The 21,561-nt window shown below is 39.5% G+C and overlaps 1 protein-coding gene across 2 annotated transcripts in view; it reads left to right on the top strand.

Moving 5' to 3' along the window:
• NEURL1B (neuralized E3 ubiquitin protein ligase 1B) overlaps nt 1–17,926 on the top strand; it is a 446,007-nt gene extending 428,081 nt beyond the window's left edge. For both annotated transcript variants that reach the window (XM_088457638.1, XM_088457637.1), the window contains 4 exons: nt 441–1,001; nt 6,528–7,232; nt 11,711–11,830; nt 12,924–17,926. In XM_088457638.1, coding sequence (XP_088313764.1) covers nt 441–1,001; nt 6,528–7,232; nt 11,711–11,830; nt 12,924–13,165 — 1,628 coding nt within the window. In that variant the 3' untranslated portion in view covers nt 13,166–17,926. The remainder of the gene's footprint in view (nt 1–440; nt 1,002–6,527; nt 7,233–11,710; nt 11,831–12,923) is intronic.
• The last annotated feature ends 3,635 nt before the right edge of the window (nt 17,927–21,561 follow it).

The following is a 21,561-nucleotide window of genomic DNA, read 5'->3' as shown; positions in this document are numbered from 1 at the left end:
TTCTTAGATATGGAAGCCCTCAGCCTGGAGGCCAGGGGGTATATTTATTAAAGTGAGTGTTTTTAGAAGTGGAGATATTGCCCATAGCAACCAATCAGATTCTACTTAACATTTAACTAGCACCTTCTGGAAAGATAATAGCTAGAAACTGATTGGTTGCTATGGGCAACATCTCCACTTCTAAAAACTACCACTTTAGTCAATTTACCCCCAAGAGTCTATCCTCCTTGTATGGGACATTTTATTTTAATTGTTGTTGTTGGCTATTTATACATTAATTTACAAAATGTTTAGCCTATACAAAAGCATATCTTACGTTATGTTTTAACCATTATTATTAATTAATTTTACTTTATCAACACAAATATTCTGTCTAATTTGGTTTTAGTGAAGATATTGATACTCATTACACATTTATGTATATTTTTTTTATCCTGCAGATACAAGCCATCATAGCCGTCCAGTGGCCAACAGACCTTGCTACACATTTCTTCACTGTGGCCAGGAAAGGAGACTTGTCCTGTCTCGTACAGAGTCTCCACGCTTTCATTGCCAAACAAAAGGAAAGAATATCCGGTTGGACACTCATGGAAGAAAAGCCATCCGGCGCAATAGCTTTTGTAATGGAATCACTTTTACAAGTCGACCCATCCATCTGTATGAAAAGGTCCGCCTGAAGCTGATATCTGTACACCATGGATGGAGTGGAGCGCTGCGTTTTGGATTCACAATTCATGACCCAGCACAGATGAAGTCAGAAGATATCCCCAAATATGCATGCCCAGATCTGGTTACCCGACCTGGGTATTGGGCAAAAGCGTTACCGGAGAGATTTGCACAACGGGACAATATTTTGGCATTTTGGGTTGACCGCCATGGAAGAGTTTTCTACAGTGTCAATGACGAGGAACCCATACTATTTCATTGTGGAGTTAAAGTCTCCAGTCCTCTGTGGGCCTTGATTGATGTCTATGGTATCACCCAAGAAGTACAAATTCTAGGTAAATTCTTTGAGTTTCTCCAGTTTGTTTCTAAAGTTTTAAATTTCAATCAGTTATCACCGCATTTGCTGCCAAAGGCACACTTGCTAAGAACTGGCATTACATTGTGTTCAGAGAGCTGAATCAGTCATTTTTGCCATCATCTGCTTAACTTTTCTCGCTCAGGGCAAGTATTTGGCTAGTTTTTTTTGCATATAAAATATTCTATTTATATTGCAAAATAAGTAAAGCAATAAATAAATGAAAGACCAGCAATATGATATTATGTTTGGGTAAACAGTTTATTTCTAGTGCTAAAACTCTATTGATTACAGTCTTATTTGTCATCTTCAGTAGGACATTTAAGTAACAGGTTTGTTACTTGATACCCCTTTCACACAGCCCGCAATAACCCAGGTTATTTCACGTGAAAACAAAGCAACCTGAGTTATTGTGCAGTGTGCAAGGGCCCAATTGAAATAAACCGGGTCGAGCAGGATTGAACACTGGTTCAACCCAGCTCCTGGTGCAGTGTGAACGGTTATCCCAGGTCGATGCAGCCCAGGACCCGTTCACAGCATATGAAGAGCTGGTGCTTGGAGATGATCTTCTCTCCAAGCGCCGGTTCAGCACGTGCCTCTCTTGACATCATTGACCCTGCAATAAGCTGGGTCGCGCTGCCGGTCTGAAAGGGGTTTCAGCCAGGTCACACCTTGGATGGACCCGTGTACAAAATCCCGGGTGCGACCTGGGTTTGCAATGTGAACGGGGTATAAAAGTGTTCCACTGAATTGCAGTCACTTTTTATTTGTACATTAATCATCTGTTAGCAATGATTGTGAGATCCATGTTTTGTTTTTTTTTTTTATAATATTATGCTGCCCGAAAGCAATACTCACAATACTAAGAAAGCCATAGTAATGGCAGACTATTTTATGTGCCCTGACATCAGCGTCTTGTGTTTATGAACTGAGGGCCTAATTCAGACCCGCTCGCAAGCGGTTCGATGGTGCCCTGATGCTCATGTGCACGACGGAGGGAGCTTCGTCGTGCGCATGCGTGAGACCCGCATCTGTCGCTATGGATCTTGCACCAAAGGGGGCGTGCTGTCGATGGTGAGTGACAGCACGCCCCCTTTGGTGGGTGTGCCGGGGGCGTTGCTGCCCAGACAGAGGCGTTCCCATGGGAACGCCTACCGTCTGGGGCCGGCCCCACTGACATCACTAGTGATGTCAGTGGGAGTGCTTTTGGCTCTGATAGAGCCAAAAGTACTCCTGGGCTTGCGGCAGCGAGACCCTACCGCAGGGTCTCGTCGCAAGCCCGATGGTCACGATGGTCTTGACCATCGCGACCATCTTTTTGGCCGCTCGCATAAGCCGTGGGTGGTCACCCACAGCTATACGAGCGGCCAGGAGGCCGCTCCATTTTTAGATGGGAGGGCCCTGATTCAGAGCGAGCGCTCTGGTCAGAGCGTCCGGCTCTGAATCAGGCCCTGAGACATTTACTTTGCTAGAGGTACCAAGTATAATGCATCTGGCTTTTATCTTGTGAAACATTGCCTCTTGTTCATTGCGCATGGCTCAATGTGTCCTCTATTATGTTGAGTTGCTCACTTGTAGCCTTCAATGGTGCTGCTTACTAAATATATTGTATGTCCAACAAGAGACTCTTCAGGGCCTCTTATACTGCATTCCTCTGTTATCATATAGGGTTTTTAGAAAGCCCAGCACTTGACCCTCTGCGAGAAACTCCAGCTGCCCATCTTATCTCTAAATACAGGAGTGTCCTAATTCACTTTTTAAGATCTTGGAAACTTACAACCATTAAAATAACAGATCAACAAATTACCTCATTTAGACAAGAGGCTGAGCATTTCTGCTCTGCTCTAGGTAGCTGGCCAGTGGAATGTGTTATTATACCATAGGAGACCATGTTTCATGGTTTTGTGTTTGTTGTCTTTTTTTTTTTTGTAATTTGTATACTTCCTCCATAAAGCAAGGATTAGACAAGCATATTGTAACCATGAGCACTATTGCTGTTGCTGAGCCATGTTACTCCTGATGTATCATGGGGTAAAGTCAACTAAGATTTCTGATATCTTCAGTTTTACAACTTGATCCAGTTGTCTGTACTTTGGGACCAGTTGCCGATTCAGCTGCTGCTTCCACTCGCAATAGATGAAGTCACAGCTGTGCATGAACGTAACTTCCAATCAGCAGTATGAAGGCACAGAGGAATGTGCCTTTGTTCAGCTATTCAGCGGTAGCTGTTTCACATTTTCAATAGGGACCAGGTTCTCTTCAGTATATTTTTAAATCTCACATTCTGACATTTATAATGATCAGTTTGTTCATACCAGTGTAGAAAATTATGTCTCTCAGTTACCTTTATATAACTGCATTCTTTAGTATATACTGTACCATAAAAACTTTAATGCTCTATTTAGATGGTGTCCTTTTAAAGGCAGTTTGAGTAGATTCCATGATAGATGCATTTAGTTAGCTATACGGCTTTTCTTCAGCATTAAACAAAGCTAAATGGCAGGAGAAGCCTGCTGTATTTCACAGTACGTACTTCTCATCATTCACCCATAGCTTTGGTGCGAGGGTTAAAGTATTGGAACTCAGTTATTTCTAGAGATGTACAGTCTTAAATTTCACCAGCATCCACACAAGGTACTTAAAATAGACACTGTGAACCTGCTGATGGTATATATGTCTTCTGACTTTAGTATCACAATGACTTAAGAGATCAGATGAAAATCCGTAATCGCACACCTACATTGCTGTTTGCATTATCGCAGCCAGGCAATTCGGACCTCAAATCCACTGCCGTCATTAAGATTACAGAGAGGTTGAGAAATTCCTTTGCTCATATCATCATGTATGCTTGTCACAGGCATTAGCTCATTTAGATGTCCTCTTATGGTAACATCTCACAGGCTTGTCTGTAGATTAAGACATCTGTGACCACACAGTAGACTGTCACATCTGAACTCTGACCCATCACATGACAGATTAAGGACTCTGAACATGATAACAGAACATGGAGTAATTCATAGGTACATCTGAAAAAGTTGTGTTCTAGCTTTTTTTTAGATTATTTGTAAATGGAATTTGATTCTTACTTTATTTTCTTATACATATTAGTTTGAGTATGACCTATAGAGCAATGTATCTTTCTTTGTGTAACTGCCCCTACCAAGTTGGAGAAAACCATATTTATTTTAGTTGTTCTTGTTCTGATCAAAGTAAAAAAAAATATATATATAATGATCATTCTAGCACCCTGCACCTGTCAACCCCGTGCAGTTCCTCTTTCCTGCCTGGGGTGTCACTTTCTGCTCTGGTGCTTCATCTGTGTGTGCTAGAAGCACCAGAGCAGAGAATGACACCCCAGACAGGAAAGAGGAACTACGTGGATTGTGACAGGTGCATGCTGCTAGAATGAACATATATTATACAAAAATCAAAAAATCATATTTAAAAAAAAAAAAATTTAAACTTTTTAATGTGTCCATCACATTTAGTGCTGTAAATCTTTTTATAGCAACCTTGAGTCCACTTGGGAATATTAAAAAACTTTCAGCAAATGCTGATGTGGATTAGAGTGGAAGGTTGGAAGAAAAGGTAAAAACTCATTAAAAGTAGTCAGTATTTGAAAGAAGTTTTTGAAAAAGAACAGAGCTGTGGTATCAGAGTTCACAGGATTTCAGCTATCTTTCACGGGATGTAAACACCGTGAGACAGCCGCTGTGACGTCCCTGTTTCTTTATACAGAAGGTTTTCTAAGTGTGCTCAACTTTCCGGGAACAAAGAGGAGCATTTGGTGTGCATATTTTTTTCTTTATTATTACAATACAATTTCTCTGTTTTTCTAAACTCACATCAGTTTAGAATCTGTTTATGATTTCCTATTAGATTCTTTCTCCCCCTTATAAAGGACAGTGGACTTCTGTAAACACTGGGAGCAAACGCCTTGCCTTAAATGGTTAGAAATAAAAAGGAGGGAAAAGGGTGTTGAACACATTTTCCTTTGGCTCCATACATAGACATAACTGTAATAAATAGTGATGGATTGGCTTATTGTACTTAAAAATTGCAAATTAAAAAAAGAAAGGAAATAAACATTTCAACTGCAGTGCAATAGACCAGCGATGGATGACCTGCCCTATTTACCAAGACTCCTGCACATATCACCATCCATATCAAGTCAGCCATATTACAAATCGTAAAACTTCCAATTCTCCATATTTTTTTGGAAGCCAAGATCTTGGTCTTTTTCCTTCTAAAGTTCCTCATTTTGTTTTATTTACGTTTCTAAACTTTCCGTTAACAAAGTGTCTGTATGGCAGAGCAGTTTCTAGTCGCTATTCGGGGTGAAGCTTGGAGCCCCAAAACCAGCAAACTACAAATGGTATTTAATACAGGTACTGCTCTAATGACTGCATTCATTCTAAGTTTAAGAAAAGAGCAAATGAAGACTTATTTAATTTTTCCAGACCTCTGCTTTACAGTGTTGCTGTTCCAGTAGGTTTATCCAGCTATGAGGTCATACTCTCAGCAATGTTTAATATATTATCAGGCCCATGAGTGTTAATACACCTTTCACTCAGTTCGGATCTTAGTGAGTTCTCGTACTATTTGTTTATTACAGAAAACTGTTGTAGCTCCAGGCCTGAAAGCGAGGTTTCACAACTCCCATCTCTGATGTGAGGCAGCTGCAGAGCTTCTGACACCTACTCATTTATCACACTACTGTATTGTGTTTTCAATCCCTGGCTCTATTCACTGATGTTCTACGCCAAAGTAGGCAACTGGTGACACTCCAGCAGCATGCTGTGAGTTATAGTTCATCTACGGCTGGATTGCCAGAGGTTATTGGCAGAGCCTGTCAGGATTGGGAGAGGAAGGAATGCAGGGGTGTAGGATATGTTTTCCAGGAAGAAGTGTCTCCAGCTTATGGCCTGAATTAGGTGATATTAAAAGCAACTGTTTAGTATAACACAGTGGAGACGGCCATTTTGTAGGCTGTTCACTAGGACCCTGTCACATCACTGTGGCACTTTAATATTCATGAGGCACTGTTTCCTATTTAATTGTTAGGGGTATATTTACTAAAGTGAGAGTTTTTAGAAGTGGAGATGTTGCCCATAGCAACCAATCAGATGTTAGCTATTATCTTGTAAAAGGTGCTAGTTAAATGTCAAGTAGAATCTGGTTGGTTGCAATGGGCAACATCTCCACTTCTAAAAACTCTCACTTTAGTAAATATACCCCTTAGTGTACTGCTGATTTAGAGTTCAGAACACAAAATGTCTTCCACCATTGTGCATCAATTAAAGATGGTTTTTAAGTGGTTTCCTGGAAGACATTGTATTTTTAATGCAGATTTTTTGTATATTTAGGCAGGGTAATCCTGAAATATTCATCCCATTTTAACCCTAATTCTTTATATCATGACAGAAACTATTTTACAAAACATTTTACCGTTTCAGCTGTAATCTGTGTTCATAGATGTGTAAATTTGTTTTCTTTGCTCCCACAGATAGTATGTTTGCAGAGACTATGCCTCCAGGACGATTGAGCAGTCCCCGACTGAGCACCTGCTTGCCCCAAAATAGCCATGATTCAGCCAACTTCAATAATAATGAACTAGAGAACAACCAGGTGGTGGCAAAAATCGCTAACTTGAACTTGAGCAGAGTGCCGCCACCAACAGATAATCATACCATACCTTATTGCTCAAACAGGCGGCAGCGTGCACAAGGCATGCCAACCTTATTGGACATGGAGCTTCATTTTCACCCCACTCGTGGTGCTGACATTACCCTGTCACCTGATCGAACAGTGGCATACACTAACTGGCAGGAGAGCAACAGGACGATAGTGTTCACTGATCGGCCAGTACACATCGGTGAGACCCTGTTTATTGAAACGGGTCATTTGCCATTGCCTTACTATGGCTCGTTGTCATTTGGCATCACCTCATGTGATCCAAGCACATTACGAACCTATGATCTGCCATCTAACCCAGACTATCTATTAGACAGGAAGGAATACTGGGTTGTTCATCAAGGCTTGTTCACAATGAGCAATGGGGATATCCACAGCTTTTCATTTATGCCCAGTGGGGAGATTCACCATGGTATAAACGGAAACAGTCGCGGGATGTTGATATGTGTGGACTCCTCACAGCCGCTCTGGGTATTCTTTTCCATCCATGGGATTGTCAACCAGCTGAGAATTATGGGTAAGTAGAAAGTTTTTATTTTTTAAAGTTGTATTTGTGAACCAGGGTATGTACTGTGTTTAATTCAGTCTTCCAACAAGCTCGCACATCTCCAACATTTGCCGTGTTTTGCACATAGCTTACAGCCTGTCAGACTCTACTAATTATCCTTTCAAGTTTACAGAACCTGTAAAAAAGTAATACATATGTAGCCAAGTAAAGGATCTTAGAGTAGATGTGCAAAAATGTACAATAGTCTCAGTATCCTATTATTTATAGCTTTCTATTGTTGCTTTACCAGGAAGTTGAATGGAATTTATCATTATTATTAACATTTATGTATATAGCATTATCCTCTTCTGTAGATCTTTACCATCGGCAACAAACACAATAACAAAACAAGATGGGGTTAATAAAATTACAAAGAGATGATAGGGCCAAACTTACAGCAGCTTATAGGGAAGTAAATGTTCTCTCCTGCAGGTGCCAGAGGTTCAATGCCAGAGAGTGCATATTTATCCACGCAATTTTCAGTAGGGTTATATGATCCAGTGTTGATTTGGGGGGTCAGTAGGTTGTGTGAGTGTAGAAAAAGAATGTTTTAGTTTTGGGTAAACTACGTAAAGGGCGGCTGATTTGGTGGAAAATTTCAGGGAGGCTCTAGAACAGTGGTGACAAACTCCGGCCCTTCAGCTTTTGTGGGACTACATATCCCAGCATGCCCTGTCACAGTTTTAGCATGCCCTAATAGCAAAACTGTGGCACTGCATGCTAGGACGTGTAGTTCCATTGCAGCTGGAGGGCCCGAGTTAGACTTCTTCAGGCAAAGTTATCACATTCTAGAGCAGTTGTGTCAGTTTTCAGGGAAAGCTTGAAGGTTTGGAGGGCAAGTCTTGCTGTGTGAGGGAGCTAAACCCACAAAGTGAATGCAGCCATTGAAAGGTCTTGTAACCAGGAATTGGGTGCAAGTAATGACCCAGGCTGGGTTCGGTATGGGATTTCGACATTTACATTGTAGACATTTAAAATATGGACACTGTTAGGTTGAACATGCTAATAATGCGACAATTGAAAGCATTTTATGTCAACTTTATAACTTCAAACATGGTGCTTTATAGCTTGTTTTAATTCAGAAGTCTGTATAATGTCACCTGGGATAGAAGTGTTTGCAGATATGCCTAAATGTCACAGACTTTGGCTTATGGCACCTCCCTACATGCTGAAAGATTTCAGAAATTAATTTTATAGACAGGACCAAAGGGTCACTCATTAAATATACTTACAGATAACATAATACATGACAGCACTACTTCTTATAATCCATCTTTCTGGAGATATCTGTACATACATAAAGTCATGTATAGTCACATGATATGTGGTATAAATACATTTCATCTTCATCAGGATGCATGAAATAACATATTTCACTCATATTGTATAATGATGATCTCTTATACATATGTGCAGAAAACTAACTTGTTTAATGGACATATTACATTTTCTATATGTTCCTGAAAAGATCCTAAAACTGATTAGCATACAGATACTTCTTATAGTGAAATCTCAAGGAAAGAAGAAAAGGGATATGTGTGTGTGTGTGTATGTGTGTGTGTGTGTGGAAGGGCTGTTGAAAGTTCTAAACTTTTGTTAGAAATTTTCAGTTTTTGGGGGTCCTTATGCTACTGATTAATTATCCAACTTCTTGATGTGAGTTGGTGTTTTCTGTTTTTATTTCTTTAATTTTAAAGAACACTGTTTTGCATTTATATGTTATATATACATATATCAATTTACCAATTTTTACTGCATTATTTTTGTCATATTAAGCTCCACTTAATGCTATCTTTGTGTTCTTAAAGAATATGTATGTCTGGCTTGGTTCTTATAAATGTTACAGTAAAGACAGATAATTTGTTTAATAGTAACTCGATTACATTAGGTTGAGATCGTATTGTGGGTTAATATAGGGAATAAATTAAGGCTTCCTAAAAGTGTCAGCTCATGAACAAAATTTTAGTGGTACAGAACTGGGTGGTTATTCAGGAGTGTGCGATAAAGTAATTTGTAGACAGACTATTTTTGTGATTAAACCCTTTCACACCCACATATCTCACTTGCTCAGTTGTGACTTGGGTAAACACAGATGGGGAAAAATTCTAGGTACATTTGGGTATCATCCATATGTCCCTGAAATACAATAGAGTTTATTAAATTTCCTAGTTTAGATGAGGAAGAGCTTTATTGTATGCCAACTGAGAGAGGAAACAGAGAGGAGGTGAATCCAGAAAAATGAGCCCTGAAGCAGCAGCTGGATAGATAGAAACACTGCATTCTCTAGTCTTCTATACAATTTTCTTGTTCTAGATGTTGATCTCTCTTCTGTATTTTATATAGTTGACCACTCAAATAGAACAAGACATATTTGGAAACTGGTGGCCATTATATTTAGCAATTATCAAATCATTGCCTAAATTAGTGTAGCCTCTTTGGATGTTGGGAATGAAAGCCTGACTAAACAGGGTCCAAAAAGTTGTGAGAGCAGAGTATAGGCAAGAGAAGCTTGCAGGATATGGGAGCTGAGATATGGGGTGGTAATCTTATGTTGTATTTGGCTGACATCACGGCAGGTGCTGAAGCAGGTGGGGTATGAGATGCCCACACGCAGCTTATACACGTGTACTCGCTGCGCTCGCCGGACTACCCCGCCGTCACTACGTAAATTGGCAACGTTTCAACTCCAGCTATACAAAATGGAAACTTGCGCACCCTATTTTTTAAATCTTGCTGGGGTATGTAACACCCCACCTAGTTCACCGAAGGTTAAACATTTTGGGATTTGATATGGGTGTGAGAATGTTAAAAAGAAGTAGTAAATCAAGATTTTCAAGAGAAGGTGGTTGCTACATATGTACATATAATAGCCCTGCTGAGCCTTCAGATGACAGCACTTCTCATTGAATGATATGTTTGAGGTAGACTGAGCCTTCGTATGACAGCACTTCTCATTGAATGATATGTATGAGGTAGACTGAGCCTTCGTATGACAGCACTTCTCATTGAATGATATGTATGAGGTAGACTAGAAGCATCAGACTTGGAAACACATTTTTTGGCTGAAAAAATAAACAAAAGTGCCTGACTGATACTAGCATTAGTCTCCCGGCTACTTTATATATAAAGTTCCCAGCTGTGCACATCTCTTTGGTAATGGAAAACTGATTGTGCAGATTCTGTATTAAAACTTAACCCTTGCCCAACCACCTTTTCACCTGCCTTTAAGGTGAATGAGAGAGCTGTTGTCTATAGCAACATGCACGCAACTTCTCCACAGATGAATTAGTCTTTGGTTGATTTGTATGGGTCTATAGACGCTTACTTACTAAGATGCAGTTTTGTGCGAACATTTTTAGAATAGCTCATCAACCCCATTTAATCCCCAAACATTGCGCTTTTGTTCTATATTTCCTAGCAAAGGAAAATCTGATCCTAGAGAAAAAGGACCATTTACATTGCTTATGCAGTTAGAAATTTGTTTTCACAGTAAATCTCTGCTTCATACAGTATGTCAAATAAACAAAGTAGAGAACGGCTGCAGAAGACAAACATTTTCAAAATAGATACTGTATAAAACTGAGCATGTCTGTCTGTTCCCCATCATGTGCGGGTGCTTCTGATTTTCCCCATTTCCTGTCCCATGGCTTCACGTGCCATGAGACTGAGCGCTGTTCCCAAGACCTTAGAGCTTCTCCTTGCCCTGTGTCTGAAGGAGCATCCTGATTCTGACAGATATTTTTATATGTGGGACGTTGCATAGTGTTAGCCATGTATTCTTTATCACAGATGTTCTCTCCTGCAGGCAAGCGGAGGAGGTTTGTGGTTTCAAGATAGTGTGGGAACATAGTGCCAATATGTCAGCACAGCCTGTGTGTGTCCATAGAACTGGCTTCCTACTTTTATGTCATTGCAAAGAAAATGGATAATTCTATATAATAAATGAATAAACTATAAATACATTCCCTCTGCACACACATCATATGCACCCTTCCCTCTGTGCCTCATCATTTGCATTGACGGCTTCCATCGCTGGATCTGGAATTTTATAAATTCCTCCACCCTGTATTTTCATACGTGTTGCTGTGCCGATAGTGTGTATTTGTATGGCTGACACTACGTGCATATCTAACCTAAGCACAGTTCTGTGACAGGGATTACATTCCTGTAATTGCTTCCATGTTACTACTTTAATGCAATGAGTGGGATGCATTTAGTGGTAGACAGAAACTTTGTATAGGATTGAGCAGCAGCCTGATATAAGCTGTGGGCAACATGTTACAGTAATGAAATATTATTTACAAAGACATTTTTAGATTAACCTTTTTAAAAATGGAAAATTAACATACTAATGATAAGCGCTCAATGTTACCAGAATAATGAAAAAACATTTTAATTTAATTTTGCCCAGCAGTGTGGCAATAATCTTGATCTTCTTTTCCCATCAGGCACAGTACAGTCCAATGTCCTCTCTCCATCTGGTTCTCCAAGTGGTTCCCAGTACGACAGTGATTCGGATATGGTCTTTAGCGTGAACCGCTCCTCTTCAGCCTCTGAGTCGTCTTTGGGTATGTACATGATAAAAATATTAGTTACTTATCCACTCCCCATCTTTTGTACAGATTACAGCATAAAACTGCTGCTACTGGGTAATTGTCACACACACACACATAGACCCCCCCCATCCCCCAACAGCCACGGTGAGGAGCACTACTGACCTGTTCACTTAAGAGGAGAATTCCAACGGCAGTATAATTGGAGAAATATAGGGTATATGTAATTTTATATAGTGTACTCATTTTGCTCCAAATTATGGGAACACAGATTGTCCAGAATGCCCTCAATCCTGACCATTATGTGTAATAAATCAAAGGGGGGGGGGGGAGGTAGTCAATTAGCACCGATCATTTTTACGGGGGCAAAAAGTGGCACTTTTTCCCATTCTTTCGGCTTCGGGTAACTTAATTTTTCGGGGGAAACACAGGCTCTAATTATCTGTTTTCGGGCGAAAACACACGTCCGTGAACCTGTCACGAATTCTATATGTTTTCACTGATTCCTGAAAACAGGCTAATTAATTATGAGGGATTTTTTTTCCAGAACCTACTGAGGTCCTGAAAAAAAAATAACCGATGCGGCCACCCCGGGTGATCAATTAGTGTGCAGTAATTTACCTCTGCTAATTGAATTGCCCCCATAGATGTAATTGTTTTAAAGATAAACTGTCCATATATTGTCAGAATTGCTTGGCCTGGGCACCTCCTTAATATTCAGCATGGCAACTGATTCACCAACCCACAGAGCTGGTGCCTATGATTCAGACGATGACTGTTCATGGTCTTATGACTGTTCATCATAAGCAGAATGCATATCCGCCCCCTGGATAATCCAGCAGTCCCAATCAATATCCGTTCAGATCTGATTGGGACTACCAGTAATTTTGGTTTCATAAACACACCAATTTGTGTTTGTTAGATCTGAATACAATAAACTGGCATTCAGTCAATGCATGTGTGGGTTGCTTTAAAGGTACAGCAGAAATGTCCAAAGAATTATTGGATCACAACAGTACTCCTACAGAAAGTACCCAGATTCTCTTATCTGTGTGTTCATGCTTTCAGTTGTCAGTACTTCATACATTGCTCTTATTTTATTTTACAGTGACCGCTCCTAGTTCTCCGCTGAGCCCTCCCGTCTCACCTGTATTTGCACCAGAACCTCAAGGAAGCAAAGATGGGGAGTGTGCAGTTTGCTTTGACAATGAAGTTGAAACGGTTATATATACTTGTGGTCACATGTGTCTGTGCAGCAGTTGTGGGCTGAAGCTGAAGAGGCAGGTCAACGCCTGCTGTCCCATCTGCCGGAGGGTGATAAAAGACGTCATTAAAACATACCGTCCTTAAACATGGAGAGTCGGAAGTTTCACAGTGAAGTTTTGTGTGCTGACTTTTCTGAACATAGAGTCAAATTAGGGATTTTCCCTCAATGAAAACTGTGCTTTATGTATCTGCTCTGGGATTAAATTTAAGGCAGTGGTATGGCACCACAAGTGTGTATCAGTGTCCTTACTCATGGCCAGTTGATAAAGAGATGCCTTCAATACAGTGTCACAAAGAAATTGTTCAGGGTGTACTTACTGCTCACCAACTCAACAAGTACATGGTTGTGGGGGGTAACTTTACTCAGGAGTGCAACTGACCAAAATATTCTCACCTGAGGCCCCTATAGAGATATCCTCACTTTACCAGTGTATACAGATAGTAGTAGTGCCTTCCAGTGTCATTAATCAGGCACAAATAATCAAACAGGGTTTCTTGAAGGCAGATTCTTATTTTACTGTATCTGCAGTACCAGAGATAATCAATCAAAATGGCTGCCAGTGTTTTTCATGATTCGGCAGCTCTTTCCCTGCACCATTGAGGTTGGTTATATGTTACAAGTACTCATTTCAAAGGCATGTTTATTTAAGTAGCTGGGGCAGAAGGTCATGTACAACATTTGCAAATACACAGTCTTAGAAGACAATCATATTTTCAGCATATTGCCCAAGGAAGGGTCATAAAAGCACTCCGTGGCAATGTAACTTTGCTCATTTTCTTGCACACCTCTATGGGATGTGAGAAAAAAATGAAAGCCGTTTTCTTAACGTAATAAGCGGTAATGTGCCCAGCCAGACATTCTGGTGGCACAGAACCGAACATTTCATTTTATCCTTACAGAGCAACGAGTAGGTGACTTGCATGAACATAAAAGTAATGTTTTAAGACTTCACCCACCCATAAAATGTATATTTTGTGTTTGAAAGATACACCTTTTCTAATTGAATATTTTACCAAAAATAGAGATAAGTAGAATAGTGGACCAGTTGAGAAGGAACCCATTGCAGCCAATCAGCATTGAGGTATCATTTATCAAGTAGAGTCTATAAAATGATAGATAGGAGCTGATTGGTTGCTATGGGTAACTTCCCCACTGGTCTACTTCTTTACTTCATAAACCGATTAGTTGGTATGGAGCATTTTTTAATGAAAATATAGGCTTGTATTGGGTATCTCAAGTCTCGTAAGTTATATCCCAGGATTAATAAAATTAATGATTACATAGTTTTTGTTTTTGTTTGAACTGCAAAACTGCAAATTAGAAAAACAACAAAACAAAAAATGTAATCTAATAAACTTACCCAGCACACCAAGGGTTGGGAGTTTAATATATAATATAATATATATGTTTAAAAAAAATACCATCAAAGCTTGCAGAGATCTGTTGGCTAGCTGAAGGACAGTTCTACAGTAGTGAGTAGGAAATGAAACGGCAGTGTGATTCCCCAGACTAATTTCCTCTCAAAGTCATTAGAATAAAGTTCTGAATTCCCTAGCAGGCAAGTGGATATGGTAAAAATAACATTAAGCGGGGTTCTATTTCCTCCAGATGGCAGTAGAAAACTGTATAACAATTTTCTAAACTACAGTGTATTGTTTGCCAATTTATGATTTGACCAAGCATTAAAAAAAAACAAATTAATATATTTAAAAGGTAAATGGTATATTTTCTGTTATGCCCATGTTTTCACATAACTATGAGTCTTGCCAGATTACAGGGATCTGAGGCCTTATTGCTGTAATCAGCTGGATACAAGTTTCAGAATGTTAGCTGATTTTCTGCTAGCTAATCCTTGTGTACTGCTCCTCACGCTTTGTATTAGAGAGAGCAGGTAACAAAGACACTCCATTCTTTGTAAGATGCATAGACCCTAATGGGAGGATTTGTCTGGTAGGATGATCCTCTTGTATCATTATATTGTTGCTTTACACTGTTGCTCTATTCCATTCAAGTAGATGGGCATATTTACACACAGATTTATTTTAGTATTTAGCAGAATCTGTCCCCCAGCAGTTAACTGTATGGTGTATTTTATGGTTTAGAAATGAACGGCCAGATGCTGTTTTGGCCCCAGAATGCATTCTTCATGGTCTGACAAAATAATTGATTGCCTTATAATAAGAGAATCTCAGTGCTTTACAATACAGCTATAGCGTACACTTGGCAGTTGTACTGCGGCCCCAACTCCTATTTAACTGCAGACTATTACTTCACTGGAATCATAGGCGCCAGCTCTATGGGTATTTGAGCACCCCCATCATTTGTACTACTATTATATATGGCAATTGTCAGTAATATGGTGATCAGATAGTGTTGAAGTCACCCCACTCATTAAAAAAAAAAAAAAAAAAAAGTTGGCTCCTATTTTAGGAATAAGTGACATCAATTTATATTGTGCCTATCTGAAGTCACAGGCTGCCAGTTTGTGTGCTTGACAAGTAATCTGTGCAATGTGACTGACAAGTAGTAGCAAGCATTAAAAGTTGTTGGGTGTTGTAATAGCTGTTAGTGATGTTTTAACATGCACCTAGTTATGTACATATGGTGTTTATTACATCTATTTTGGAAATAGGGTAAACAAACTTTGCACAGGAAGCAGAACCCCTAAATGAAAAGCCAAGGAGGCTGGTGTGCGTGATAATAAATCAAGTCTCTGCTTGCAGCAGTATATATTATAAGGGCACTGTGAGCTTTACAGCCTGCATAACTGGTTTAATAGGATAATATAGATATTTCATTTGAATAATCAGAAACAACCCTTCAGGCTGAAAGTGGTAAATATATATATTATAATGTGTGATGTAGGCTGCCTTACAGAGGTAGCGTAGCGGGAGTGTATTAGACAGCCAGGTGTTGTGTTTCCTGTGTGTTGCAGTAACTAACGTTTGTATCAAGGTGATCTTAAGATTGGTTTGGGCCAGAGAGCTGATGCCAACACTTGGATGTAGACGCAATGAACTTTTTAGAAGACAGGGGATTGTTTTACTTGGGGGTGTGGCAAGTGTACAGCAAGAAAGAGTAGGGCTTTAGGCATGTTAGTAGAAGAGAGATTACATAACTTTGCACTGATGTTGGACTTAGTTTAGTATAAGGGTACATCTACTCTGTTCAATAGTAACAAAGTAGATTTAGAAATGGTTGTATGAACCATATATTTTAAAAACCACAAAGGTGTTTCATTCAACAGAATAACTTGATTATTGCTGATCTAACCCTAAAACCTAACTTGTTTTTAGCCACCAATGCCCTTTAATAACTTTAGAACCCTGTACAAGGATCACACTATTACACATTCTTAAAAGACCTTTGCTGTAGCTGCAGTACATCTACATGATCATTAAACCAGTGATGTCCAACCAAAATATGTATTTTACAGATTAAATTTGCATCTGCCAGTATGGTGTAATGGTCACTGCTCAAGGACTCGCCCGCTATACAAGTGACTGGCACTGGTAAGCTCCTCAGAAGTGCATGTTTATGTAGTTTGATGTTGATGAGGTGACATCTATAAAATAAAAATGTTGGTGAATATTTTTAAGAGTTGGCCAAAACTATTTGCCCCTGTATTTGTGAACTTTGGCTAAACCATGATTCAGGTCTAAACTTTACCATTTAAATACATACCACACAGATATTCAAGTATTAATGGTTTCTTAAAGTGATCTACGCTAAACAGAAATATTGTTTACTTGTATCAAATACCACCTTTCAAAAGTAGACCTGACACTTCTACAGTGGAGGCAGCATCCATTTTGTGGACTCTGCTAATATTCCTGAGAATGTACAGTAGCTTTTTAATTCACTAGGAACTAATACCTCATTATACACGAAGCCTGCTTGTATTCTTGCTGCAATTTATTTATTGATGGATTCCTAGTGAATTGACAAGACTATATTTTCTTCATTATTAGTTGAATGCACAAAATGGCTGCTTCCACTGTTTTTCTGTAGTTCTTTTATAAGCCTTTCTTCCAATTCTTGTGAAGGCTATTATATTATGTTGTTCTGGGAGGCAAGAAGCATACCATAATCACAAACTGCATTAATGAAGGAATTCCAGGCTCTTGATAAAAGGACTTATTCACAGATGATCTCAGGAGTATGTGACAAACTAATAGAAATTGCCTTAGTTTTGTCAGTCAAAGATAAAGAAACAAATACATTCGAAGCAACATTACAAGTGTTCCCAGGTTGTGCCTCCACTTTTTAAATAACATGCCAAAATAAACTACACATTTTCTCCTGTAATTGGTTTCCACCCATCCCACACTCCAGGAAGACAATCATTGTACAATTAATGTTATTGATTTGTAATTTTGAAATGTTTTATGGAATGGTAAACAATTTGTATAGACTATGTCTGTGCCTTATTGAGCTTGTTTGTGCACTTTTTTTATATTCAGACGCAATGTTATAATAAAACACTAAAAGATACTTAACTATTACCAATTCAACACAATTTCATGTTTTATAAATTCACCACTGATAACATTACTGTTTTGTTTTGGATAATTCAGTAACATTGTATGCTTAAACATTATTCCCTGGATGTTCTAAGTTTTTGTTTTTTTTGGGAGGGGGGGTGAGAGATTTGTGGTTCTTTACTTTGATGCTTATATTGCATTGTAAGCTTACATATAGTCTGTCTAATATATATATAGGCTTAATATTGGTTGTCTATTTTGCACTTTCCATTTTGTGTTGTGCTTTTTGTTTTGTCATTGTACATTTTTATGTTCCATTAAGGATTATTTCTGTTTAAAAGCAAATAAAGAACATATGGCTTGTAGACCATTGTTAAAATGTTTTAGTCTGGTGACTTGTTATTTATAATATACAGATTATTTTATTTTTTTCTAAACTTTATTTTTGCCCATAAGGTGTATTAAGTATACACGGCGAAAGGCAGTTTTTTTTTTTGTTTTTTTTCTTCAAAACTCTTCCCTTACAGTCCATGTTTTAAGGATATCCATGCCTGAGTCCTTATGGTTAAATCAAATTGACTGAGGTACTAATTAAGTCACCTATATGCTCAAGCATGATTATCCTTAACACCTGGACTGTAGTGGCTGAGTTTGGGGAAACTCTGGTCTAAGGGGGTTACATCTGCATTTAAAAAGTGATGTCCTTTAGCCAATACAGCTTGGACCTGTAGATGGGAAACCTAAATATAAATTATTTAATTAGTGTCTTGCAATAGTTCAAAAGGCTCATCAAATATGAGATCCGAGTTATGACATCTGTATGTGACATGGCGATGCATCCTGCCACTTTTCGCATGCATGCTCACTTTAGCAACGCTGAAGAACACCGCAAAGGACCGTTCTCTCTGTAACAGCAGCCCTTTGCGATGGAGGGACTTCTGGGTCTATGACCCAGAAGCTCCTCTGGCATCCTTCTGCGCAGAAGGATGCACATGCTGCTGGGGGTTGGATCACTCTCACAGTTCTCTCCCGATAAAAGCCCATTGGGTTCTATAGGGTAACGCCAATCAGGAGATGCCGTTGCCCACCGCAGCCAAGCCCCGGCGTGCATCGTATTCCGGGACTTGGCGCATATGAGAAATGCGGTCAAACACCCATTTTTGGGGTTTGACTCCATTTCTCGCTTTGCTGCATCCCGCCCATAGACAGTTGTCATGTAGTGGCTTCTCACTCTGTAGCAAAGCTAAGATGTAAGGAAAGATGTCACCAGGTGAGTGATCATCCTTACTATCCGGAGGACAGTAGAGGAAGACCAGCATGAACAGTAGCGCGTTAGAGAGGTGGGCATGCACGATTTCTAACCCAGACCCAGCCGCATAAACATGATTGGAAGAGCCAGGTTTTAGAACCCAATTCTTAGTAAATCAACCCCAGGGTCTGGGGAATAATTTGGAAGACTAAATCCTTCTGTGACAGATTATATGCCATTATTGGAGTATTTAATGAAAAGACGGCAACCCCAGCTCCTACACCACTGTTCTTTTGTATAGAACAGAGGTTACCAAACGTGGTCCTCCAGACTCCCCAGCATTTCAGGTTTTAGAAATATTCATGGTTGACCACAAGTGACTTAAGTAGTACCTCAGTCAATTTGATTTAATCACCTATGCCAAAATAAAAGTTATGGTAAAGTTATCAATGGTAAGTCTTTCTTCGGGGTCCACAGGGATACCATGGGGTAATGTGGTTGGAGAGAACCATGCACACCAAACAGTGAAAGCTTTCAGCTCCCAGGATGCCTCTGGTCCTCCCCCATATATACTCTGCCCCCAGCCACAGGCTTTCAGTTGTTCGTTTTGTGCAGCAGTATTCAGACAATGTAAAAGCTTAGGACTGCCTGAGCAGTCCTGTTAAAAAGGTTTATTTTCTATGTTTTTGGGTTGGCAGTACTGCGACTCTGTCTATCTCCGCCAGGCCGCAGCACCAGTAACAGGGCTGGTGATTTTGGCGGGTCACAGCTGAGCTTGCTAGCATCGAGGCTGGAACCCGGACTACAACCACAGGCACGGAGAGGTCAGGTAAGGATTCCTCTCATACGGGGAATCGTGCGGCAGTCCTTGCTTCCGGATGCCTTGAGGACCGCATTTGGGAACCTCTGGTATAGAAGTAACCCAACAACTTACTGGTCATCACCTGCACATTTCTACACCTCCATCCTATTAAAAAAATTTGCAATTGGCAACTCCACTACACAACTTATTCAGCTTTTTAGTAAATACACCTCTTTCTCATGTCCCTACTGTGTAGGTGCCAACGTGTGCCACTATTAGGGCAGGTAGTTTAGCAGCTGGTATTGTTATTAGTGATAAATAAATTCTCAACTTACAACTGTCCTGTGGATCTGTAATACTGACTTTCCTTGATCAAGTCAATTTACTTTGTATGTGTTGCAGTAATATTTAGTTTTAATATATTGACAAATCATTTTATAGTGTACAGCAGAAGTTCCTAAACTCTGTCCTCTAGGCACCCTAGTTCCAGATTTTAAGGATAACCATGCTTGGGCACAGGTGACTTAATTAGTAACTTAGTCTTTTGATTTAACCATCTGTGCTCAACCATGGATATCCTTGAAAGCTGGAACATTAAGAGTGTCTTTTGGACAGTTTGGGCACTTCTGGTGTACAGCTCAAAAAACAAATGTTGCATTGTTTATAGGTCATACTAAAGCCCTAAGTGTTCTCCTTGCTTGTAAGTAAATATTCAGAGAAAAATTAGTTGAGAGCTCATTTTAACCATACAGTCATGCTAGTTCTAGGTGGAGAAGAAAGGACATATAGACGGAGGGCACAGACTTGCTGCAGCCGATTGATGTCAGTTTGTGGACAGCACAAAGCATTACCTCAACTTGAGATTATTGGTCCGCAGGCTGCTCTGCAACAGACAGCAGGACCTGGTGTTGCCTGTCACACTCGTCTTATTGCGACCTCACTGCCAAGGTCACCTCTTTTATTAAAGGGCCCATACTTTGCAAGTTTGGGCATCCAAGCCAGCTGAGTACCTCACAATACACCACCCGCTACCGGGTAGAAAAATGTTAAAAAGTAAAAAAAAAAAAAAAAAAAAAAAAGATCAAATCAGCCAGCCTCCAGTTACCTCCATTAGACCATCAACCTATCGGAAACATTTCCGGTAAGCCTCATGACAAGTTCGCTGTCTACATATAGTGAGATACTGTGTACATGCAAATGCTAGAAATGTAGAAATATGTAAATAAGATGTTCCATTACTCACAATGTATTTCAGCTATAAATGAGTTTTTCACTAATATCTGAATCAGGAATTCTTCAAACATAGCTCTGCACGTGTACAATATAGAATGACAATTACATTAAACAAAAGAGAATCTCATTATGAAAAAAAAAAAAGTAGACATGAGTATGTTATAAAAGGGTTTCCCAAACACAACCCTCAAGACACCCTAACAGTCCATTTTTTAAGGATAGCCATGCTTGAGCACAGGTGGTATAACCAAACTGACCTAAGGTTCTAATTTATCCACCTGTGCCTAAGCAGGGATATCCTTAAAACCTGGACTGTTGGGATGCCTTGAGGGCCGAGTTTGGGAACCAATGTTGTATAACATTACGAATAAACAAAACAAAGACACCACACCTGGGCATTACTGGAAATGCAGCAGGAAATCACCACAAGACAAGACACACAATCTAGTTAAAGACAAAATCTAAACAATAATGAGGTAATATGTTCTGTGTACAAATCTTTTGGAACAGGACTGGTGCAAGAACATATTACTTCATTGTTTATATTGTGTTACAGCATGGTCTCCAAAAATGATATTTCCCTATTTAACTCCATTTGAAACTCCATGCAGCTAAGAGGTCTCTTGTCATTTGCAGTTACACAGTTACTCTCAAGTAATGTGATAAAAGCTTTGTTATAGGCATTAGCAGTATTGGTAGATTTTATGTTAT

This window comes from Taudactylus pleione, unplaced genomic scaffold (assembly GCF_031769625.1).
Source record: "Taudactylus pleione unplaced genomic scaffold, aTauple2 ptg000774l, whole genome shotgun sequence".
NCBI lineage: Eukaryota > Metazoa > Chordata > Amphibia > Anura > Myobatrachidae > Taudactylus > Taudactylus pleione.
This window is presented reverse-complemented; position numbering and strand designations above follow the sequence as displayed.